Here is a 25,491-nt window from a genome sequence, read left to right on the forward strand (position 1 = left end):
GATCAGGGGCGGGGCCCTGGGAGATGTGACTCTGACCAACGTCTTGACCTGAATATATGTTGTCATTAGGCTTCTGAGAGCTGCGTTTGCTCAAGGCCTCCGAGTGAAGGCCAAGGGCTCTCCATGTGCAATCCAGATGTCCCATGCTGTGACCAAGCCTTGGCATCCCACAGCTGGCATGGGGTGATGGACCCTGGCCCGTGTATGACTCCAGGTTTCCCACAGGTCACAGCACAGAAGGGAGCAGCCTATTCAGGATGGTCCTTTTCTGTCCTCACACGAACACCTAAGGAACGACCTTATCTCCTGAAGGCTCCAAGGCTCTTGAGCTCAGGCGGCTCCCCGCAGCCTTGTTTCTATAACATCTGAGGGTGGAGGTGAAGAGAACTTTTCAAAAATGCAACTCGTTCGCCTTACAGATCAGACACTTGCCCATCAGAATCTCTGAAAGTGAAAGGCCACCCTTTCACTTTCTCATGGACCAATCAGGCAGCAAATAGCTGAGGATCTCAGGAGGTCCAGGATACGCATCACCGGGGATTCCTCATGCATCTGTACTCAAGGACAAGGTTATTCAAACTTCCTAGGATGAGCAGGCGATTTCTTTGGGCTCAAGGCTCCCGGAAAAATCTATGGGTCAAAAAAAATCTTTAAGCATTATGAAATTGATGCTAAAGCCTCCATAAAACATGAGGGAAACACCACAAAGAAAATCAATGACCCAAAGTAGACAAAAAACATAAATTCTTTGAATACATGTATTAGATGCATCCTATCCTTAAAAGATAACCACAGAGGAATAATTTATACTCTTCAGGAAGCAGTTCTGGGCTCCAACCAATGTCTCTACTTAATAAGAGCCCATAAGTCATGCTCTGGACTTCACCAAGGCTCCAGCCTCCAATTCCAAAGAAGCCTCCTCCCACGTAAGACCTTGAGTGGTTGAGCGTGGGGAGTGCCCCCTACAGAGCAGAACTGGCACACAGATCTAAGCCACCACTAACCGTGTCAGAGTCTGCCGAAGCTACAGGCTACGGGGACACACGTCTAAAGGCCACTGAGCTCCACGGCTGCTTCCCAAGGGCTTTACGGCCAAGTCCACCCTCTGCTCTGGCCCTGCCCCATGGGTGGCTTCCAGTTTCCTTCATGTTTCCTACTTCTCAGCCTGGCCAGGAATAGACACTCCTTCCTCCTGTATCTTCACGCATCTTGGTTTATCTCATTTCAAGTCTGTCTGCCACGCTCCTTTGAACCACCCCTGAAAGCTGATGCCCTTCTCTGAGCGCTCCCCTTGGGTCTCAGGGCTCTCTGAGGATGAAGCAGCTTGAGGTGCTCTGGAGTAGACACGGGGAAGAAAGGACATTACAAATCCAGAAGAATTCAAGAAGATCATGGCCAAGGGATGGAACCCATGTCCTCGGATATGACTTCTCTTGGTTTTCTCTTCTTCTGGTGATATGATTCTTTTGGAGATTTCTTGGTGGTCTTCATTCATTTCTTCTTTTATCCATTCAACCAAGATTTATGGAGGATGTACTATGCATCAGACACTTTTTTACATGGCACCTCCAGAAGTCAAGTGGAAACCACGGCAATCATGTCACAGAAACATGCCTTCCCAAGTATAATCGGCATGTACGTGCCTAACACCCAGCTCCAAAGAAAACAAGAGATGAGAGTATCTATTGGGTCTCCTTTCACTGCTCATCCAATCACCAGATACCTTTTACCAAGTCAGGCAGCAGTTGTGCACTCAATGTCCACAATTCGCTTTGCTCTGTTTTGGTTTTGAAGACAGCTTACTTCCAATGGGTCACTCTTACCCCCTTTTCATCTCTTCCCCTCATGCTCTAAATGAAGCTTTACTTCCAATAAGTAGATTGGTCAGAAACATGATATGGTGGGGCTTGGGTACAGGCTTGGTTCCCGGGACCAGATGGACTCTGGGTCTTTGGATATGTGGTTTTAGTGTAAGGAAGGTCCTGCTGGAAAAAGGACCTTGGGCTCACCCGTTTGCCCTGGCCTGGCTGAGGATGGAGTAAAGAGGTAAGAAAGGCCTAGGAGCTGGGGAGTATTTTAAACCACTTTCAAATGACTCAGTTAAATGGAGCCTGGATGGATACCTACCTACCAGGCCACCACCCACCTCCCTCCAATCTTCTTCTCCTAACAGAGGTTGTTCTTTCACAGCATATCATTAGGACTGCCAGGAATGAGACCAGGAGGAAGCAGGGAAGAAACTAGTTTTGTCTGGGAGGCCTTATAACACGGTAGGTTAGAGCTTAGACCCTGGACTCAGACAGATGTGGGTTAGGAACCTAGCTCTGCCCCTGCTTGCCATGGGATTCTGGGGGAGTCACTGTATTTATCTGATGCTCGGTTTCTACATTTGTAAGGTGGGAACAATAACCCACATGCTATCATTAGTATTAAAGTTCACAGCTGAGGGCTTACGATGGTCAAGACAGACGTTGTTCTAATGTGTTACGTAGATTACCATCTCATTCTCACTGGGCACTTATTGGGCAGGTGCTACTAGGATGATTACAGGGGACACCACAGAAAACCTGCTTAGCACATATTACGTACTTAGTAAATGTCACCTATTATTGAGCCAGTGGCAGTTCACAACATCCTTCCATCAATTTGAGTCGGGGAAACAGAATCAATTTTGATTAAACTTATATGCTTGGCACTGGAGACTTGTCTCTCTCCCTGATCCTCTCAAACGTCTATAATAGGGCTTCTGACCATGTCTGAGGGAGGAGGACACACCGGGTGGCCACGGCCGGTGCCAGAGCGGCTGCTCCTACCTAGCCCATCGGTTCCCCTGAGTCCCTCTGGGTCTCCCCATTGCTGGTGTACTGTATTTCCCATCGGTTTTCCTAGGAAGCCCCTAGAGAAGCATTTCTGGCCTCCCCTGGGGCTTGGCAGGGGGCGTGGCCCTCCCTTGGGTGTGGGCACTCACCTCTGGCCAGGTTGCGGTGGATGGTCTCTTGGGACATGCTGTGCAGGCGCTTCATGTAGTCTTCGCTGTACCAGACCCGCAGCCGCTCCCCGGGCCGGATGTCCCGGCACGCCCGAAAGTAGATGCACTCGCTGTGCTGGAACGCCAGCAGGTTCTGCTCCCTCTCCTCCCGGGAGATGACCACGTACCTGGGGGCGAGGGGGACAGGTAAGAATGCGCGGGCCACTCTTTGGCGAGTGCCTGCCGGTACCAGGCGCGGTGCCGGGCAGGTGCCAGCGGCTAGCCGCCTATGAGCGTGCGGGTATCTGCAAAAGTCTACAGAGCGGCTTCCCTGCCGAGGAAAGCACTCCAGCTGGAGCCAGTCCCTTGTCTCACTGTTCTGTGGACTTCAAGCAAGGCTTTGAACCTCTAAGAATCTCTGTTTTCTGGGACTGGAAATGACACCTGCCCTTCCTACCTCCCAGGTTCTGGTAAATACGAGGTTCAATACCAGATATACAGGTGATTGGAAAACCATTCTTCCCTAACTTTTAACCGCAGGCATTCCCAGATACCCGCAGGCCTCTGATGGTGGTAAGGGCGAGATCCTTGAACTGTTCTCAGAATGTCACAAAGCCTACGTGAAAAGGGTGCCCACGAGATCAATTAACAAATGCTGAAGATCAACATCTTTACAAATAGAGGGTCCAGTGGGGACAGGGGAGGTAGGGAAAGGCAAGGAAATGTGAGCAACCACAGGTTAATCCAAGTCATTTGAAGGTCAGGAAACTGAGGCTCAGAGAGGCTAAGTGACTTGCCTAAGGTCACACAGCTAATAAATGGGAGATTGAGCATTGAGGTCCATGCTTTTCTCACTAGAACTCACGGCTCCTATGTGGGCATGTAAAGCACCAACTCAGCAATGCCCAGATAACCTTTAAAGTTCTGTCAGACCCTCAGAATCTATGGACCTCACCCATTCTCCCTGAAATGACATTTCCGATATCCAACCTGCCACCTCACTCGCCTCCAAAAGGTGAGATGATGCAGTATCTGTAGAGAGGTGGAGATGTACAGATCAAACAGGCAAGAGGAAATTATTTGGAGTTTTAGGGTTCTGTGGTATCCAAGTGCCTAGGAAATTTGTAGTCAAAAACAAACTTCTTTTCCTTATGCTATGAGTTGTCTCAAAAGCCAGGGAAGAAATCAAAGTCTGTGCGACTGGCACAGCCCAAAGAACTGTACTTGGAGCAGTCCAAGGGAAACAATAATTCACAGAAATAAATCCAAATGGATAATGAACAAATGAAAGGATTCAGCATCACTAATAAGAAAAGAGGCACAAAGCAGCACATTGTCTTGTTGGCACAGAGAACTTTTTTACATTGTAAGCTCTGTATTGGTAAAGGTGGCAAGACTAGGGTCTCCCATACTAATGGTGGAGCATAAGCTGGCACGACACTTTGGGAAACGACTTGGCAACATGGACTCGAACAAGTATTTGTTCATTCACGTTCACAGCAGCATTATTCACAATAGTCAAAGGTGGAAGCAACCCAAGTGTCAACTGATGGATGAATGGATAAATAAGATGTGGTAATATACACCCAATGGGATATCAGTCAGCCACAAATAGGAAGGAAACTCTGACCCACGCAACATGAATGATCCTTGACGACACATACTAAGTGAAATAAGCCAGTCATAAAACAACAAATACTACAGGATCCCACTCGTATGAGCAGTCAAATTCACAGAGACAGAAAGTAGGATGGTGGTTGCCAGGGGATGGGGGAGGGGGAATAGGGAGCTAGCGTTGAATGGGAACAGGGCTTCAGTTGGGGAAGATGGAAAGAGTTATGGGGAGGGATAATGGTGATGGTTGCCCAACAGTGTGAATGTACTTAATACCACTGAACTTTACACTTAAAGATGGTTAAAATGGCACATTTTATTTCATTTGGGTCTTTCCACAATATCTGTAGAATTTCAAAAAGAACACCAGAACGTTAAGGTGTGGAACAAGAATGCAAAGTGCATACCGCCACGCTGGCTGTTCTTTGTAATGGAGCAAAAGCTAGAACACCTGAACTTCTGATACTAGAGAAACAACTGGATAAACCAGGGTACATTTGTACAAAGGAATGTTACTCATCTACAGAAAAATGTTTTCAAAGAATCTTTCATGACATGGAAAAATGGTCCTGATATAAGGCAGAGTGGGAACAACAGGACTCAAAGCTATTTATATTATGGTTCTAACCATGCTTTACAAACAAGCCTGGGTAAACTGCTGGAAGGAAACACACCACTGTTTTAACAGTGATTATCCATTATACATGATTCTACTTCTCTGTAATTTTCTGTACTTTCCAAGTCTTCCTCAATAAGCAATTATTACTGGTACTCCCTCTCCCTCACCCCCTAAAAAAGGAAAAGACATACACCAACGCCAACTGCAGTACAGGGTGGCAGTGGTGACGGTCACGGTGGCCAGCAGCATTGGGAATCTACATTTGTGGTACCCCAGGCATAGTGCCCCTCACATACAGTCTCAACTCTCCAACGGCGGAAGTCTGCCTTTTCTTCATACGTGAGATTTCTTCTGAATGTGCACACTATTTTCTAGTCCCCAGTTCAGCAAGAGTCTGGGAATTGACCTAGTGGTGAGCACAGCATGGAACTGAGGTGGATCCAAACTTTCCTATTCCCAGACACAGAAGGCAAACCAACCATTCATGTTTTTTCTACCAAGAATCACTTAAATCATAGAGCACAAGGAAAGAAGAATACAGTCTTTTCTTTTTTCAGCCTCTAAACAGCCGTCAGGCTCTAAAAGCTAGAATTGTTTTCTCTGGCACTCAACTTAAAGAGAGAAAAGGTAGATGAGAAACACGTAACTATCAGGGATGTATTCCAAAGAGCAACTTGGTGAGGACGTCAGAAGGTTTAGAAAGATTCAAGTCAATTTCCCCTTCCAACTTCTGGTGTTTTCCTACCCAACAAGAATCAATATTTAGGAATAGAGGTCCTCCTGTATAGCACAGGGAACTATATTCAATATCCTGTGATAAACAGTAATGGAAAAGAATATGAAAAAGAATGTATATCTGTATAACTGAATCACTTCTGCTGTACAGCAGAAATGAACACAACACTATAAATCAACTAGACTTCAATAACATTTTTAAAAATATTTAGGAAGAGAGCTCCAAATCTTTGTATGGATCACGAAGTATCTTCAAAGATCAAAACTGGTTCAGCATCCAGTTGTACTGGGTTGTTCTGCAAGTTGGCATTTGCAATAAGCTATATATGGCAACTCTCAGTGAATCGTAACAATCCACTCTCCCTGAGAAGACGTTTACGCTACATCATTTTTGAGGTAAAGCTAAATGGAGCCAGCTAAGTCCCAACACCAATTACTTCTAGTCAGGTCTCCCCGTTGTAAGTATTTTGCAGTAACACCCAATGGCTTGATCCACTCCAAGAATCCTGTTCCCACACAACAGTCCCTGTATGAGGAGGCCTGCCTGTCCCATTACACGGCTGCGGGTGAACAAGAGCCCTTCCCGGAACAGAAGGCTTCCAGGGAGTGAAAAATCTTTCTATTTGAAGTAGTTTCCAGGTCACTACTTCATTGGAGGGAAGGCACAGAGTATGTCAGAAGGGGGATGGAAGATGCATAGCACAGGCTGATCTGTAAACACTGGTGCTTATTTGATAGCTTTTCGAATCAGACCCTTTGAAGCAATCAAGGGGGTGGGCGGGGAGTGGCGGTGGAGGGGCGGCTCTGGACTGAAACTTTCACGATGATAATGGATTGTTTTTATTCCAAACTCTTTGCTGACTTTGGGTATTGGCTAGATAAGCATGAAGACAACACTTTTCAGACCTCATCCACTGTGTCTTATCCAGTGCACCATATTTTCTAGCTGGGCCAGGAAATGGCTATCAGTTCCAACTCAAGAGAGGAAAATAACCCAAGGGGCGTCCGTTTTGTTGGAAGGGATAGACAAAGGCCGGGCTCAGACACCCTCACTCAGTGGCTATGCCTCCGATGGAAAGGAAGCTGCCCCAGTCACTGAGGCAGAGATGAGGAAAGACTGACCAAGAAGAGGCTGGGCTCTGTATTTTCACATGCATTGAGGTCTCTGGGCTGGGAAGGTCTTTGGGTCATGCATCCACCCACTAGACGGTCACCCGGACTCTAACAGAACACCACGCAGCCAGCCCTTGGCATGGCTGGAGGCCTCAGACTCTTAGTGGGGGATGTCCCCATCTTAAGCTGAAATTGGCTGCCCATTCATTTCCACCCACCGGCTCCAGTTTCACCTTCCTGTTTGACGTGCTAGCCCCACAATCCCCACTGAAGCCAAGAAAAAGAAACTGAAATCTTTTCCATCTGAAGTTGACAAGTCTCTTCATCTCTCTGTCCCCTTTGCTTTCAACTTGGTCCCTTTCCCTCCCCAGGACCAGAGGGAGAGGCCAGCCAGTCACTGCTTAGTACCCTGACCTTGGTGGGAAAGACCCTAGGCCCGGTTTCACAGAACCTCTGTATCTCCTGGAGATCGGAAAATCTTGATTTCCACGACCATGCTTTTTGGTCAAGAATGGCAGAGGATGACCTGGATTCCCAGGTCTGGTTAAAGCAGGCTGGAATCTTCCAGAAAGCGGATGGATCCCTGGTCAGGACATGGGTATTTCCTGCCTGGGAGAACCTCTCCCTGTGACTGGAAGCAAGCCAGGGCAATGCACGGATCAGGGGGTCCCTTTCCTGCTGAGGAGACTCTCAAGGGGAACCAGAGGAAGCCATTTCAATTACTTTGAGAAGCCTCAACTCTAGGTGGGCAGGGCCTTACCTGTGACAGTCAGATACCCAGATCAGTGGGGGAGGTGACCAAAAAAAAAGTGAGTGCCTCAGGGTGGTCCCTGAAGTACCCTGGCAAGTGGACAGCCCCTGACCCTTCTGCAGTCTCCTGCCAGAAATGGTGGGGTTTTTCCCCAGGACCCCTGACATACCTTTAGGGAAAAAAGGTAGAATTCATTGAGCGACATCTCACTTTCGATTTGCAGAGAAATTAAATATAGTGAAACGGTTTCATACGTGGATGCTTTGTCCACCTCGGCCCATCAGTTCCTTTCCTTTCCTTTCCTCTAAGGGTGCTGAACACAGGGCATCTGAGAGCTGATGAGATCTGGGAAGTACCAGGGGCACTTGAGTCTCCCTCAGCAACACACTTCTCCTCGGTCATCTAACCCCTGCTTCGGGGGCCTCGAGGTTTCCACAGGAAGCGAAGAAAGAGAATATACACCAAAGAAAGATCCTGGAGACCGGGTGTGTTCCAAGTGTGAGATCAATTTCTTTTTATTGCCATCTTAACAAAAATACTTGGGAAGGCAATCTTTGATTCCAGCATCGGAGGGCAAGGCAATGCCAGGCAATAGTCAAGCCATCGGGCTGTCGGACAGGGGGAGCAGGAACCCCCAGAGAACCACAGGCTGGGAGAAGGAGCCCAGGACACAGGGACGTTGCAGTTGCCCTCCATTCTCCCGCCACGGGGCTAAGCTTGGGCTGGGGTGAGAAGCAGGACTCCAGGAATGGCGGCAGCAGGCCCTGGGTGTAGCAGTCCTCCCAGCCCCCACCCAACTCTGGCTCTAGGGGGCAGGTGTGGCAGGATGGAGGGTTGGGATATGAGTCAGCCTCAGGCCAGGGAGCAAAGAGGACACACAGCTGAGCTGCACCCACGTCAGAGCTGAGCTTGCATCCGCCACTCCCCGCCTCCCGCCCTAACTCTAAGAAACGGGCTCTCTCCCCACACTCCAAACCCAAACACGAAGCTTCGAGATGTGTGTAGCTAATGCATACGCAGCCCAAGCAAGCAGAGGCAAGGCATGCTGGGACCTGGAACGGGACAGGAGCCCTGCTGGGCTTGGGAGGGGCCAGAGGAGGGGTCGCCTTCTGGATCCCGAGACCTAGGCCCTACTTCTCCCCAGCCACTGGCTGCCAGCCTTCGTGCCGGGGCGGGGTGGGGTGGACTCGCGCCCTGAACGCTGCTGTGGCCTCCCACTGAAACCCCGAAGAGCTGGGCAGGGGCAGGAGCAACCCCCCTCCCAAGTCCCACAGCTGGTCTCTGACAGGGGAGCTGGAAAAACCCACAGACCTGGCTTCCAGTCCTGGCCCCGCGACCGACTACTGTTTCATGTGTATGAAATGCAGATGACGATGGTAATAAAGTTGATCACAGTACCCGACGTGGCTGCCTCGCGCACTGTCCTGAGGACCCACTGAGATCACACGTCTGCGAGCGCAGGGAGAAACATAAAGTGCTCTAAGAATGCCAGGTAGTCTTCCCCTTCCTCCGACGTCACCCCCCTCTTCTCCCGGCTCCACAAAAGGCAAGCATGGCAGCTGAGCACACGAGCGAGGGCAAGCGGAAGGCCAAGGCTGGGACGCCACCCACCGGGGCTCAGAGCCCTGGGGGAGGGGAGGACATACCCCTCCTGGAAGGGCTGAGCTCTGCTTGCCCATTCTCAGGCCTCACCCTCCTCGAAAGCAGCAGCCTCAGGGCCGGGGAGGCTGATGCGGCAGCCCTGAGGACGGAGAGCGGGATTCCATTCGGATGCCCCCCACTCTCGCTCCCCCTTTCCCTGCAAGGCCTGCTGCTGTGGGGTGCAGACCAGGAGGAGGCCGACCCTCAGGCCAAGCAAGCATCAGGCAGGCAGCTTCTCCTGCATCTTGAGCACCTGCCAAAGATGAGGGAGTAGGGCTGAGCCCAGGGCAGCCAACCTGTACGCAGTGAGGAGATGACAGTCCCCCCAACACCCTACAAGGGTCTTCGATCCTGGACACAAGAGACTGGCCCCTGTCTCAGGGCCAGACACCCCTCCTCCATCTCTCTTCCTCCCAGCGCAGACTGGCCGGCTTACAAACTGTGCTTTCTCTTCCGAGACCTGGTAGTCCGTGCGTGGGCCGGCGCTGGGGGCGCCTCTGGGGGCTCCGCTGGGGGAGCCTCGGCCCGGGGGGTGGAGCCTGCGGGCGCTGCCCCGTCAGGCCCCCGCTGAGATGCCTGGACCCCATCCCGGATCTCTGTCAGCGTCTGGCACATCTGGCTGACACGGCTGGTCAGCTCGGCCATGGCCTGGCCGATGGCCTGCATGCCACTTGCCATGTCCCGGTGCACGGTCACCAGCTCCTGGCAGAACTGCCGAAACACCTCAGTCTGCTGGGTGTGGGTGTGGAACAGCTGCCAGTCTAGGCCTGTGCTGGGTGGGCCGGTGTGTGGCCGAGGGGCCCTGCAGGTGGCCTGGGCCTGAGGCGAGGGCCGGGGCAGGGCCTCGGGCTTGCGGCCCACTGTCTCGGACTGGTCAGAGGAGGAAGAAGAGAGGAGCAGGGCGGGCCTGGCCAGGCAGGCCTCTTCCTCTGGCGACGGCTGCAGGGGCCCCCGGAGGGGCTGCCTCGAGGGCCCGGGCGTCTCCTCATCTTCATCATCTTGGGGGACAAAAAAACAAAGAAGGGCAATTGATTACAACTGCGAGAAAGAAGGCAGCCCTGGGCTCGGACGCACCCCCCAAAGTTACCTAGCCTCCCCCCACCCTGCTACCCCTCAGCCTCGTTCGGCACCTGCCCCCCCCCAACCCGTAGAGAAGCACCTGCTCCCTAGATCCCTGAGGTGCTTGGGCCAGGCACGCCTGGCGAGACAGGTGAGCATGAACAGTGCCCAGGTCCCCAGGTCCCCTTCCTTGTACAGGAACAGCAACTTTCTAGTGGGACCCCAGCCCCAGGGATGGCACGTCGACCCAAGGGCTCACTTCCTCTCTCTGCGGCTCAGTTTCTGCAAAGCAAAGGTAACAACTGCTCTGCCTACCTCCCCGACCACTTGCCCACCTAGCAGGGTTGTTAAGACTACACAGGAGGACAGACAGAAAGGCACTCTGCGAAGCTCGAAGAGCGACACCTGCCAAAAGGTACTATGATGCTCTTGGCCGCCCTGAGTTCCCGCCTCCATGCGGCCATTTCTGAGCTGCTTGGGGCCACCTTGTGGGCCTGCTGGAATCTGCAGCTTTAGGTCATAGAGGGGGAAGCTGACAGGCTGGAGAAGGGAGGGAAGGGATGGCTCTGGGACAGACAAGCCCAGATGATGCAGAGCAGATCTACCTGGGCGACCAGCCCTGCCGTCCTCTCAGCGCCCCAAGGCAGGCTACCCGAGCAGACACGCCCCTTCTACCTGGAGCACCTGACGGCACACAGGGACCATCAGACAGACTGCTACTTGTGACCAGTCGCAGGGAGGGGCCCAGCCCTGCACATGCGGGTCTCGGCGGCTCTCTCGTGAGCTGGTTCCCACAGCAAGAGCAAAAAGTATACAGGCTGACCCTCCTGACAGGCACACCTCCCTGCCTGTACCTGGGGGGCTGAATTCAGAACCACCCCAGGGGAGGTGACAGGAAGACAGACAGATTCCCGTTGCCCTGAGCCGCACGCCTCCGAAGGGTCCCGGCATCTCACCTGGGCCAGCACAGCAAGAGAGCCCAGTGCCTCATGACCCCCACTTGGCGGACACCCATTCTGCAAGGGCAGGGTTGAAAGAAGTGGGACGGGCTGCCGTGATGCTGCTCCTTCCCTTTCAGGGCCTCATTCTACCCAGCCCCTAGCCAAGTGCCGTGGCAGCTGGGAAAAGGAGGCCTGGACCAGCCTGCGGTGGAGGGGTCCTGGGCCCCCTACCCAGTTCAGGTCACATTTGGTAACCTCATTACCTTTGGTCTCAGGGAGACGGAAGGATGAGCAAGACAGAATTTAAGGAACAGACTTCACTAGATGCTAGCCTTCTCCCTTTTCTCATAATTAGGCAGCATCATCCTGAAACTCCCGGATACACTGATTCAGCGGGAGCTGGCAGACCCAGGTTCAAGTCCTCACTCTGAATCAGGCTCTGAGACCACCTCTGTGTCTGGAGCTTAACTACCTCATCTGGACAACATGGAAGTGGGACCGGATGATCTCCTCCTTTCCTAGTTCTCAATATCTGACTCCGAACGGCCACCTGTCAGGAGCCCCGGCCAGACAGGAAATTAGCAAGCTCCCTGCGGCAAGGGGCCTGGGGAGGGGAGGCTGGGTCTTTGTGAACCATCTTCCCGAGGGCTGGTGTTCCCGGAGCCCTGCTGCCCGACTGGTCTCTCACAAGCCAGACAGCCTCCAGCTGGGACCGCGGGCTGCGAGTGGGGGGCAGGTCTGTGCAGAAGCACAGCTGAAGGGGGTGCAGCCCCAGCAGGGAAGGGCCTCGAGTGCTCCCCCTTCTGGTGAGCCCCGATAAGCACTACAGCCCCAAAGGACGCCCCGTGTAGGCCAGGAGATTCCACACCCCCCAACCCTTGGCATCCAAGTTCATCCTGAGACACAGGAAGCAGAGGGGAAAGAGGGAGACGAGTGCTGGGGAGCAGAGGGGTGGAGGGGGCCATGCAGAGGGGACCCAGAGCACAGAGAGGGGGTCCTAGTAAGAGCCCTGGGGCGGGGGTTTGTGGGGGGGGTTGGTGGGAAGAAAGAGGCAGAGTGCAGAGAGGAGAGAAGGCAGAGTGGCACCGCGGAGGGGACTGTGGAAATAACACAGAAATAAAGACACTCGGAATACACAGACAGAAAGGACTGAGCTTTCGGGGCCTGGGACTTGGCTGGCTTCCTCTCGCGCCCCTCCCCCTCGCCTGCTACACGGGGCTTCCCTGGCTCCTCTCTGTTCCTGGAACGTGCCAAGCGCCTTCCTGATGCAGGGCCTCGGGGCCTCGTACATGCTGTTCTGCCTGCGAGGCCCTCCCCTCCCCTGCGCTGCGCCCCACGGCCCACGCGTACCGGCAGGCTTAACTCTTCCTCACCCTTGGTCTCAGTTCAACTGTCATTCCCGGGAGCCTTCCCCAGCCTCGGTGGATGGCCAGTCCACCGCTCCTGCGCTCAGACGGGCCGCTACATAATCTGCAGGGTCGAATGCAACACGAAAATGCGGGCGCCTCGTTCAAAAACTAGTCTGAGTTTCAGGAAGGCAGCCGAGGAGCAGTCAGCCCAGCTCCGGCCTTGAGAGCGACGGGCCGCACACCCAAGTAGTCAGCCCTGCTCTCAGTACCTCCTGTATTTGTCCTTCATGCCTTCTTTCAAATTTCCTTGCGCAATTATTTAATTAAAGTGTGTTTATTCTCACGAGTTTAAGGAACGTCCCAAGAGCAGGGGCAGGGTAGGTTTGTTATTTTTTTTTTTTTTGCGGTACCCGGGCCTCTCACTGTTGTGGCCTATCCCGTTGCAGAGCACAGGCTCCGGACACGCAGGCCCAGCGGCCATGGCTCACGGGCCCAGCCGCTCCGCGGCATGTGGGATCTTCCCGGACCGGGGCACGAACCCGTGTCCCCTGCATCGGCAGGCGGACTCTCAACCACTGCGCCACCAGGGAAGCCCTAGGGTAGGTTTTATGCCCATCTCTGTCTTCCCAGCTCCCAGTGCAACTCCCGGCACGGTGTTCAGGAAATATTCTCGAATGAGTGAAGGGAAAGAGGTAGAGAGGACAGAAGTGGGGGAGGGAGGGAAGGACGGAAAGCCTGGGCGAGGCAGAGGGACAGGAGAAAGAAGGCGGGTGCAGGGGACTCCGCCAGGAGTGGGTGGGGAACAGGCAGGGGCAGCCCAGGGAGGGGAGGCGGGCGGTACTCACAGCTGGTCGAAGGGCTGTCGGTACCATCCAGTTCCACCCTGGGGAAGCCGCGCCCGGACCGGGCTGTGAGCAGCGCTGACTCGATGGCCCTCTCGTGGGCAGTGAGCACGATGGCGGGGGCCCGGCCCCCGGCCCCTGGGCCCGACAGGGACTTCTGCATGAAGGCCAGCTTGTCCTTGGTCCTCCGTTTCATGTCATCCCATCTGTGCTTAATGTCCTTGACGGAGCGGGGGACCTGGCTGACGGAGGTGATTTTCCGAGCTATGCCTTCCCAAATCTTGTCCCTGTCGGCATGGGACAGCCGCATGGTCTCCCTCCCAAAGAGAACCGCTTCGTGGTGGGTCACCTCCGTGACCAGAATGTCCAGCTCCTCCTTGGAGAACTTGGGCTTCCTCTTACGCTCAGCCAGGGGCACCACGTTCCTTGGGTTGAATATCCCACAAAGCACAATTGGGTAAATGACCGTCAACGCGGCAGGCCTCCTCCTTCCTAATTGCCGGCCCCCAGCCGGGGAGCCAAGAGGCACCTGGGCGCCCTCGCCCGCTCACCACCACCACACCCTCTTCCTAGCGACAGGCCCCTTCCACTGCTCCTTGGAGGGCAGGAGGAGACGCGGCGTACTCGATGGGAGTGCTGGACGGAGCCGGACGCCTTCAGTTTCAGGCCCTGCCTCGCCTCTGACTAGCTGTGAGAGCCATGGCCGCTCAGCAGCCTCTCCTGGTCCCACTCACTCCATCCGGAACCCGAGTAACAACTGCACCAACCTAGGGGCTTGTTACTAAGGAGGCAAAAGCACAGCGATGTGAAAGAGCTTTAAAGCCCTGAACGGGAATAAAGGATCCTTACTGGGGTTAGGGTGAGGCCATTGCCTCTACAAAGCGATCTTTACCTAGGGCCATAGACCCCGGTGGCTTGGAGGAAGACCTTTACGCAGTGAGACTATTTACAGTGGGCTTCCATGGGGTGTGGCCTCGCTGGTGATGTCCATGATTAGGGCGTGGCCACAGAAAGCCTGTTCTGTCCTGCGGCTCTTCCCCTTCCCAGTCTCCCCAGCCCCCACCTCTGGGTGTGTACAGGCTCCCCTCCCACTGGAGTGCTGGCTGGCAGCAGCTCCTTTGGGGGCGGGCTGCTGTGCTTTTGGGCAGCTCAGGGGTAGAATGTGAGGACCCCATGAGCACCCATCGGGAGACAGGTTCCACTTTGATGGAGACCAGGAATGACCTCAGCTTCCATCTGCACAGAGCAGCCAGGGGCCCCGGGCATGGGCACAGCACAGCCCTGACCCCTCTGGCCTGGCACCTACTCTGGCTCTGCAGCTCTGTATTTCCACAGTGTGGTTCTGTCCACTCTTTAACTCATGCCCAAGGTCCCAAAGGTCCATCCAAGAGAAGAACCTAGGCTATGGAGGGAGCCTGGTTCACCCCTCTGGCAGGTGCCAAAGCCACAGCAAGACACAAGGGCACAGAGATCCTTCAGCCTTCACCTCCCCCCCCAGAATATCACAGCCCAGGAGGCAGGAGAAGGAGTCCGAGACTTTGTCACCTGGCCAAGACAGTGGAGGGCCCGGGGCTGGGGCCTGGGCCTTGCACTCAGGCAGACTTTGGATGAGAGGCTGAGTCTCCTGTGCAAACCCCACTTCCCCCAGTACCACCTCCAAGACCTGCCAGGAAGGGCTTCCTAATCTCACCACATGGGATCAGGAAATTCTTTGTTGGTGGGGGAGGGGGCATCCTGGACAATGCAGGATCTTCATCAGCATCCTTGGCTTCTGCTCGACAGAAACCAGAAGCATCTACCTGCAGAGGTGTGACAACCAAAAATGTCTCAAGGCGCTGCCAATGCCTCCCGGGGACAAGAGAGCCTGTGGTTGTTGGCCACTGAGTTCATGAAGGCAGTGCACGCACGCTCATCACGCGGGCGCCCGTTCTCTGCCTGGCCTACCGCTTCGGGTTTGAGGAGGTTAACCAACTCCATTCGATCATCTGCGAGAGCCTACGCTGTGACAGTGCTAGTGAGAGTGCCTGAAAGTTAGGAGGAGCTGTACAAATGGAAGCCTTACCTGAAGGAGAAAGGAGGGTTCCCAGGATGAACTGGCTTCCCCCTCACTCCAACTACCACCAGAAGGCCATCTCCCTGGCAACAAACCATACACCCAAACCGAACCTACTCCTTGAATCTCCAATGAGACGAGGGCCCACCATCTGCGACAACCCTGGCGCCACCCTGGATCAGAACGGGTCTTGGAGCGGGAACAGGATAGATCCCAGGCCAGCAAGATAGCAGTAGCTGAAGCCACCCCACACAAGGCCCAGGAAGCCATGCTGTGCCTGGTCCCTTGTGTACAAGCAGAAGGAACACCAGCCTAGACGTTCAGAGATGTTCTGCCACTGACTGCATGATCTGTTCTGTTCTGCCGCTGACTGCGTGATCTTGAGTAAGACCCTGCCCTGCTCTGGGCCTCAGTTTAGCACTGTAGCATGGAGATCAGAACAGAGCAGTGGTTCTCAACACCAGCGGCGCATCGTAATCACTCTGGAGAGCTTTAAAAATTACCAATGTCCTGGGCTCAGCCCCAGCCTGATTAAGTCAGAATCGCTGGGCGCTAGACGTCCACTCAGTTCGTACAGATGATGAATCCCCTTCTTTGCGGTTACCGTAAAGCCTTGTCCCGGCCAAAGCTTCAGTGAAGAAAGGTCTGACCCAGACTTCACTCAAACACACTCTCCTTTGCTTGCCTAGAGCCACACCAGAGCTACAGGCCAGGGGTCTGGGCCATGCAGCCCATCTGATGACCTGCCGGACACCGGGCCCCCACTTCCCACTTCTGAGCCTTTGCTCACAATGTCCTCAAATGAAAGCCCAGCCCCTTTGAAGGCCCAGCTCAAAGGCCCTCCCCACCCCTGCTTTCATCTGAGCCCTCCCAGCGCATTGTCCATGCCTCCATCAAACAGCCTTATTAGAAAAAGCAATTTCCACGGCGGAAGGTGTGAGTCCTGGGAGGGCCAGGGGGGCAGGGCTGGGCCCACCCATCTAGGGCGCCCAGTACAGGCTCTGACTCGCCACAGGTGCTCAGGAATGGGTGGAGTTGCATGTGCTAAGCTGACCTGCACCCGGCGGTCGCGGAGAAGAAGAGAGCAGAGGTTCCCATCCACCTTCTTGGAGCCACTTTCAGGGCATGGCTGACCTGATGCTGTGAAAGGGGGCTGGGGAGTGGGTGCCTGTCCCCACAGCACAAGGCTGGGGCCCGCCTGTCCCTCGGTGCCTCTGCTTCTGCACCTGTTAAATGACGATGAGGACAGTGGCCCCGACAAATAAGAGGGTGAATCCTTAAGGGCCCCGGACAGTGCAAGCTGCAGGCCACACCTCAGCGGGCCTCAGGCGGGAGCCCATGTGGGCAGTGGGGCGCCGGGGAAGGGGGCTGGAGAGCTTACCACAGCCTCCCCACCTCAAACCCATTTCTCCTCATTTGCTTGGCACGTCTCAGGGTTTACATCCAGCAATCTCCCTCTTAGCGAGGCCCTAACTGCCCTCCCTCCAAGCACAATCTCTCCTCAACCTCCCAGCCCCCAGCCCCACGGGGCACAGAACTGCACAAACACCGACAGTGGGCCTGATCCACGGCGCGGTTCTGCCCCTGGGTCCAGCCCTCTGAGGCCTCCCTTCCCTCCCAACCCAGCTCCTAACCCCCGTCACAGCTCCTGAATCCCAGAGAGAGGCCACCAAGGAGACGATGAGGCAAGCCCGACCTCCCACACTGCTGGCTGACCCCACCAGGCAGGGCCCCCCAGCACACCACACAGGCCAGCAGCACAGAACCCAAAGGAGTGCCCTCGGTCCCGAGCTCAGCTCGGCCGCCTCTGGGTGACCCTGGACCCGTCCCCTGCTCTCTCTGGCTGGCCGTGAAGGATCCTTCTGGCGCAAACGTCTGTCCCAAGCAATGGACAAAACCAGTCTAGCAATCGAAAACTGAGCTAGAGACTGTGCCCTTTTCTCTGGGGGGCTTTTTAACAATGGCTGAGGGCTGCACTGGGATGATTCCTGCACCCCTCCAGCCGGACTCTGCCTGTGAGAGGTGTCACAGTCCTGTGGCAAGGACACGCCCCCCCCCCCATGGGAATGCTGTCAGGAGCCTGGGGCCTAGGGCTTCCAGAAACACTGACAAGGGTGTCCCAGTAAATGACTGGTCTGGCCACAGGCCTCCTCCAGAGCCCCCTGAGGGAAGCCTGTGGGAGCTGGAGGGTTGGTCCCCCAGCGCTAGACACGTCTCTGCAAAGAGCAGTCCTGGGGCCTTCAGGGACCTCTAGCACTGGAGACCCTAAAGGCCCAACATGCTCCCTTGGCCTCCTTTCCAGAGTTCGGGCAAGGCTCCCGGGAAATCAGCAGACAGCAGGACTCACCTCATCCAGTTGGCTTTAGTCTCATCTGACCCATCAATGGACTTGTAGCGGTTGTTCTTGTCCACAATCTGGAAGACAGAGAGAGAGTCTAGAATGGGCATCCTCGAGGGGGCTCTCGTGTCTCTGGACTCCTCTCCAGACCAGGGCCCAAGGACACCACACAGAACCTTCCCGAGCTCTCCCCCTGCAATGCCCCCACTGCTGCAGGACTGACCCCTGAGCTGGGGCAGGAATCCCATCTCCCTCCTCTATCTTGATGGAATACCCAGCAACATGGCCAACAAGCGGCACTTCTAATAGCATCATGTTGCACCACCAGCTAAATTCAGTCCTTCCCCTCTCTCTATGCTTTCTGTGGGAGACAGAGGCTGGCACTGAGTGACTGGGCATATGTGATTTTGGAGGGCTTCTCCTCTCCCCAGTCTCCAAATGTTCAAGAGCCTCAGGGTTTGCAATGGGCCCCTTCATCTTCTATAAAATTGTCTTTATTTCATCATCACTTTCGAATCAGAGTTCAGCTGGATATGGAATTCTAGACAGATGAACTTTATTTTCTTCCAACAAATAAAGACTGCCAAAAAGGCTGCCATAGGCGCTTAAGCAACCTACTGTCAGTCTAGTGTTGTTCTTTCACGCATAATCTGTCTATAGTAAATTTTAAGACTTCCCCTGTATTCTTGATTTTCTGCAGTTTCACTATGTGGTTTTGAAATGGAGATTTACTTTTTAAAATTCTCCTCATTACTGGTCAAGCACATTACTTGATAAGGACTTATTTCAATTCTGGGAAATTCTGAGCTATTGTGCTTTTGAGTACAGCTTCTCAGTCATTTTCTCCAGTCTCTTCCAGCAGAATTTCTATTAAACAGATATGGTAGGAGTCCAATCTATTCTCCATGTCTTACAACTACCCTTTCATAATTTTCCCTCTTTATCTTTCTGGGTGATGCTCTCAGAAAATTTCTCAGAACTCTCTTCCAATTCACTCATTCTCTCTTTGACTTTGTCTGGTCCAGAGTTTATCTGTCTGCTGAGGTTTTTCCTTTCTTTCTGGCCTTCCTTTTTATTTGATTTTTTCCTTCCATTTTAAATGACTACTTTTAATGCAATGAATATTCTTCATTCCCAGATTTTCAATTGGTCTTTTTCATACCCATTTTTTCTTATTCTGCCTCTTTTTTGTTTTATAATGTTGTGTTCCTTCTTCTTCTAACAGCTTTATTGAAGTATAATTAACATATAATATACCATTTGATAAATTTTGACAAATGTATATATCACAATCAAGATAACAAACATATCCATCACCCCTAAGAACTTCTTCAGGGCCCCTGTAATCCCTCCCTCCTGCTTCTCTCCACATCTCCCTTTCCCAGTCCCCAGGCAAATAGTAAGCTACTTTCTGTCACCATAAATTACTTTGCAGTTTTCAAGACTTTACACAAGTAGAATCAAATGGAAGGCATGTCTGCCTTCTTTCACTCAGCACAATTATTCTGAGATTTGTTCCTACTGATGTGTGTATCAGAGTTTATTTCTCTGTATTGGTGAGTAGTATTCCACTGTTTGGATGTGCCACTATTTTTTTTTTTTTAATCTCCTTATTGATGGACATTTGGGTTGTGTCTAGTTTTTGGCCATTACAAATAAAGCTGCTAAGAGACATCACTAATAAATCTTTGTATAGACACATATGCTTTAATTGCTCTTGGGCAAATAATTAGTAGTGGAATTGCTGGGACACATGGTAAGAATAGGTCTAACTTTTAAGAAACTGCTAAACTGTTTTCCAAAGTGGTTGCACCATTTTACATGCCCACCAGCTGTGTGCGGGATTTCCAGTTGACTCACATCCTTGCCAATACTTGGTATGAACAGGCTCTTTCATTTTAGCCATTTTGATAGGTATGAAGCAGTATCTCATTGTGGTTTTAATGTGCATTTCTCTGATGACTAATGATACTGAATATCTTTTTGTGCACCCATTTGTCAGCTGCGTTGTCTTCTCTGGTGAAGGGTCTATTCGAATCTTTTGCCCATTTTTTAAATAGTGGGGCTTTTTCTTATTGTTGAGTTTTGGGAGTTTTTAAAAAATACATTTTGGATACAAGTCCTTTATCAGGCATATGTCTTACAAATATTTTCTCCTAGTCTACGGCTTGTTTATTCACTCTTTTGGTGGTGTCTTTCTAAGAGCAGAGGCTTTAAATTCAAACAAACAAATAAAAACTCACTGTCTTTTTCTTCTTAATGGATGTTATCCTTACTTTATTTCTTTGAAGATCCTAAGGCTGTGAGTGTTAATTATCTGTTATCCCTTTCATCCACAGTAACAGAACCCCTGGATTATAACCGAATACCTGGCTACCTGTAATAACAGAATACATTTCTTGGCTTCTCCTCTGGCTAAGTTCTGGCCAATAGAACGTAGGTGGAAGTGTCATGTGTCATCTTCCTGAAAACTTTTTTAAAATACAGCTGATAGGGCTTCCCTGGTGGTGCAGTGGTTGAGAGTCTGCCTGCCAATGCAGGGGACACAGGTTCGAGCCCTGGTCTGGGTAGATCCTGCATGCCGTGGAGCGACTAGCCCCGTGAGCCACAGTTACCGAGCCTGCGCGTCTGGAGCCTGTGCTCCGCAACAAGAGAGGCCGCGATAGTGAGAGGCCCGTGCACCGCAAGGAGGAGCGGCCCCCACCTGCCGCAACTAGAGCAAGCCCTCGCACAGAAATGAACAGCCAACAGAGCCATAAATAAATAAATAAATAAATAAAATTTTTTTAAAAAGGCAAAATTCCTTAAAAAAAAAATACAGCTGATATATGCGCTTCTACTATCCTGCTGCCTGGAATGCAGATGTAATGGCTGGAGCTCTAGCTATCAACTTGGACTATGAGGCTATAATCCAAGCATTGAGACAGTGATTAGCTGGATCAAGCTTGGTTCCTGAGGACTTAATACAGGCTCAGAAGGTATTCACAGAAGAAAACTTAATTCCTGTTTTGCTCGAGCCACTGTTATTTTGAATCTCAGTGACTCACAGTCAAACCTACTCCTGATTCAGATCCTAGTTATTTTAAATTCATTTTCAGAATATGCTACTATTTTTATTTTAATTAGAGTGAATTCATTTGTCATTGTTTTTGAAGGCTGTCTTTGTAACATTAGTTTTCTTCATTAGTTCTGGAGGTTTGGTCCAGAGGCTCATCTTGAGTAGGAGTTTGTCTGCCTACCTCTTGCTTTTTCTCATTTGAAGCAGTCAACCTGGCTCCCCTCTCCACCTCACCTGGGGCACTTCTATTTCATAGTACCCTACAGGAGCTAAAACTGATTGCACTAGACTAGAGCCCTATGGGCCTTTGTTTTCAGTTCTGTGATCACTTCATGTTTCTCTCCTCTCTCTCTTTTTTTCTCTTTTTCTTTTCTTTTTTTTTTGGCTGGGGCTCAAAGTGTGAATCCTCAGTCCATCTGAACTGCAAGCCCTCGTGCCCCCGCCACACACATCTTCTTTACCTATACTCTTTCTCTGGACATTCGCATCCATTTCCACACTCCCAATCTGTTCATTACTCACAGATTTTCATCTCAAGCCCCAGGTGTGAATATCTGATTTCCCATGTGACACGCCCCCTTGGATATCTCACTGGCTGCTCAAACTCACCTCAGGCTCCACCCCCAAGCCTGTTCCTCTCATTTTCCCCATCACAGTATTTGAAACCACCATCCACTCAGGTTTCAGAAAGAAAGTCATCCCTACCAAACCCCAGTGAATTGTAACACTTTAAATGAATGAACTGTACAGTATGTGAATTATATCTCCATAGAGCTGCTAAAAAAAAAAAAGGAAAGTCATCCTTCATGCCTCCCTCTTTTTTAAATTTTATTGAAGTATAGTTGATTTACAATGTTGTGTTAGTTTCTGCTGTACAGCAAAGTGATTCAGTTATACATACATATATTCTTTTTCATATTCTTTTCCATTATGGTTTATCACAGGAGACTGAATATAGTTCCCTGTAATGTACAGTAGGACCTTGTTGTTTATCCATCCTACATATAATAGTCTGCATCTGCTAATCCCAAACTCCCAGTCCTTCCCTCCCCCACCCCCCCTCCCCCTTGGCAACCACAGGTCTGTTCTCTACAGCAGTGAGTCTGTTTTTGTTTTGTAGGTATGTTCGTTTGTGTCGTTTTTTTAGATTCCACATATAAGTGATACCATATGGTATTTGTCTTTCTCTTTCTGACTTACTTTAGTATCATAATCTCCATCCATTTTGCTGCAAATAGCATTATCTCATTCTTTTTTATGGCTGAGTAATGTTCCACTGTGCACATGTACCGCATCTTCTCTCTCCATTCATCTGTTGATGAACATTTAGGTTGCTTCCATGCCTTGGCTATTGCAAATAGTGCTGCTATGAACATAGGGGTCATGCCCCCCCCTTGATCCCCACATATCTAATCCCTCAGCAAGTCCTCCAAACCAAATTTCAAAACGGCTCCTGTCTCCACTGCTTCCTACCATCATCAGCTCTCCTCCAGACAGCTACAAGAGGTCCCTACTAACCTCCCTGATGCCATTCTTAACTCTCCACTGATTCTCCTCAAAGCAGCCAGAGGAATCTATTAATGTAAATTAGATCATGTCACCCACCAGCTCAAGAAGGCATACACTGTACTTACAATAAAATTCATACTGAGGTTCACTGCCTTGAAGGCTTGTACGACCTGGTCCCTGCCTACCTCCCAACTTCTCTCAGGCCTCTCTCTCCCCCTTCACTTTTCTGCAGCCACAATGCTGTAAGAGTGAGACTTCACGCTGCCTGCCACCTCTTTTCCCCACTCTTAAAAAAAATGATATTCATGAAATATCTCAAACATTCAGAAATTATAGAGAGTAATGTAACTGACCACCTTGTACCCATCAGTGAGAGCCAAAAAAAAATGACCACCAGCCATTTCTGTCCCGGACCTCTGTCTCCTCTTGCTTCAGGAAAATACATAGATGTTGTTGAAGACCATCTCTGCCTCCAATTCATTCTCTTTCCCACCCTCCCTCCGTCCTGAAGCTGGAAGGGAACCTTCTCAATTTTACTATACAAGGATTTCTTCTAAAAACAACGTACAGAACCATTTTGCATGTTTGTACAGTTTACAGAAATGACACCCAAGTGAAGGTATTATCACTTTGGCAACGTTTTCTAAGTTTCGCACGGCTGGTCCCTTCCTATCTTTTGGGTCTCGGCTTCTGTCACTTCCTCAGAAGAAGGTTTTCTTGACCTGAGCCTCAGGTAGGTTCTCCCCTTCCACACCCTGACCTCCACGTGCCTCTCTCAGTATTATCTCTATAACACTGTCCTGTTGCTTCCTTTTAGAGACCCAATTGCAGGGTTTGTCTGCTTGCCAATGTGGTAACTGACTGCCTTCTCTTTAGACCGTAAGCTGGTGACGGCCAAGTGCATGGCTATCTGCTCATGACAGTGGCCTGGCCCCGGTTCCTAACACGGGGCACGGCTCACGGTAGAATACTGGTTGAATGAATGAAGGATTGGATGAAGAGCCAAAGTATATACTGTTAATACTTGAGTATAAAGGAAATGAGTGGCGTGCTGGAGCTGGCTCGTACTGGCTAACGAGAGCTGACTGCGAAATTTTCCAGAATCTCATGAACCAGTTGTGAAACACAGCCAGCATTAAAAATTAAATTACATAAACTTACAATTCAATACATTCTATTTTTACGAAGGTAATATATACCCAGTTTCCTAATGATTTTACTATATTTTACGATATCAGTGTTCTCGAGGGTACTGGCATCTACCGTATCCGCATGGTAGAGATACTATAGAATAACTGTCACGATATATCTCTTCCCAGCTACTCATTTCATGCCTTCATGTTGGCAGCCTGAAACCAGCCATGCTGGGAGCCTTGACATCAAGAAAACTGGCACATGTATCCTGCAGTACAACCATCAGCAGGCAGCAGGTTGCTGAATATTTGCTGGCACATCACACCATATGTTTGTATGTGCATAGACAGGCTGGGAGATGCGTTTCACCTCTGGTTACCTCTAGAGGCGAGGGCAGAGGGAAGGAGGATGAAGCTTTTGCTCTGTTTGTCTAGCTACAAGACTATACTGTCTCCGTGGCTTAAAACTCTCAGACAAAAAAGAGAAAACATGCAGCTCAGGCTCCCCCTCCCCTGGCAATCTCCCCAGATGACACCCCAGTCTACAGGGACCTTCCCCTGGAATCTCAGGGAACCCTGTACTTTATCATAATACTAACCACCCTTCATTATCATTTTCAGATTGCTCCTTTCTCTCTGCGGGGAAAAGAGAAGCATCTGTAGGTCCCGCAGCCAGTAGCAAGAGCACCTAGTGGGTAGTGAGAGTCGCGGAGCCGGAGGAATCGGCTAGAGCCTCAGCGTCACCACCGACGAGCTGAGTGGTCTTGGGCAAGTGACTTCCCTGGTCAGGCTTCAGTTTCCTCCCCTGTAAAAAGGGGTAAAAACCAACCTTGCGGCACTGCCATAATGACTGATTTGGAGGCGCTCCATAAGAGGTCGCTGTTAGCACCGTGATCGTAATGGTGATTATTAAAGGGACCAAATGTTCGTTCTGATTAATTCTGGGTGGTAGGGGTCAACAGTAGTTGTAATCAGACTTTTTGCAGCTTCAGCTGGGCCGAGAGGCCTGAGTGGGAGCCATGAGGGACACAGGAGCTGCCTGAGGTCTCTGTTGCTGGCTTCAGATCCCCCTAAGATCTCCAGGTTTGCTGAGGGATGTTTCTTGGTTTATCGTCCCTGTCAGTCAGGATTTTCTCCAATCGAGCATTCATTCATTCAGCAAATATCACCAAGGGAGCAGCTACAGTGACAGGCTCTGGGGATAAAATGGTGATCTGGGAAGACAATGTCTTTGCTCTCACAAAACTCACAGTCCAGGGGATGCAGAAGAGAGGCCACTGTGCTGTCCCGTGGTCAGCAGTGTGGTGGGGAATTCTGTGGAACACGGGAGCGCAGAGCTGGAGCCCTGTACCTGGTGGTCAGTGGAGGACTTCTCGGAGGGTGTGGAATCTAAGCCGCCGTCTTGGAGAAGAAGAGGGCGAGGGGGTTCTAGGTGGAGGAAGCAGGGGCGCGCAGGATCACGGAGGGTATTTAGAGCACATCGCATGTTACTGATTAGCCCTGCCATCCGAGTAGACAGCGGGCTGTGGGCCTCAAGTCCTGCGACTGAGATGGTCCACGAAGGCCCGGTCAGGGCCAGATGCTCGGGACCAAGCCCAAGAACACTGGTTTCCCAGCATCCTCCTTTGCCTCATCCTTCAAGGTCGATTCCTTGGCCTCCTGAACCCAGCACTTCCTGGACCAGCCCAGACTCTGAACACTGTGATGTGAGAAGGACTTTGATAACCTGGGCCTGACCAGAGAAGGACGACCTGCATGGTAAGAGGGT

The 25,491-nt window shown here is 51.5% G+C and overlaps 1 protein-coding gene across 6 annotated transcripts in view; it reads right to left on the bottom strand.

The window, feature by feature from the left end:
• Window positions 1-25,491, bottom strand: part of PRDM11 (PR/SET domain 11) — an 88,610-nt gene that overhangs the window by 11,704 nt on the left and 51,415 nt on the right. For 5 of the 6 annotated variants that reach the window (XM_067749305.1, XM_067749304.1, XM_067749307.1 and 2 more), the window contains 2 exons: window positions 18,033-18,100; window positions 2,969-3,156 (listed from right to left, as the gene is read on the bottom strand). In XM_067749305.1, the coding sequence (XP_067605406.1) occupies window positions 2,969-3,156; window positions 18,033-18,100 (256 nt within the window). Of the gene's footprint in view, window positions 1-2,968; window positions 3,157-8,286; window positions 10,440-13,635; window positions 14,058-18,032; window positions 18,101-25,491 lie in introns of those variants that run through there. The other variant, XM_067749309.1, reaches the window with a different exon arrangement.

The sequence above is a fragment of the Pseudorca crassidens genome, chromosome 9 (assembly GCF_039906515.1).
Source record: "Pseudorca crassidens isolate mPseCra1 chromosome 9, mPseCra1.hap1, whole genome shotgun sequence".
Taxonomy (NCBI): domain Eukaryota; kingdom Metazoa; phylum Chordata; class Mammalia; order Artiodactyla; family Delphinidae; genus Pseudorca; species Pseudorca crassidens.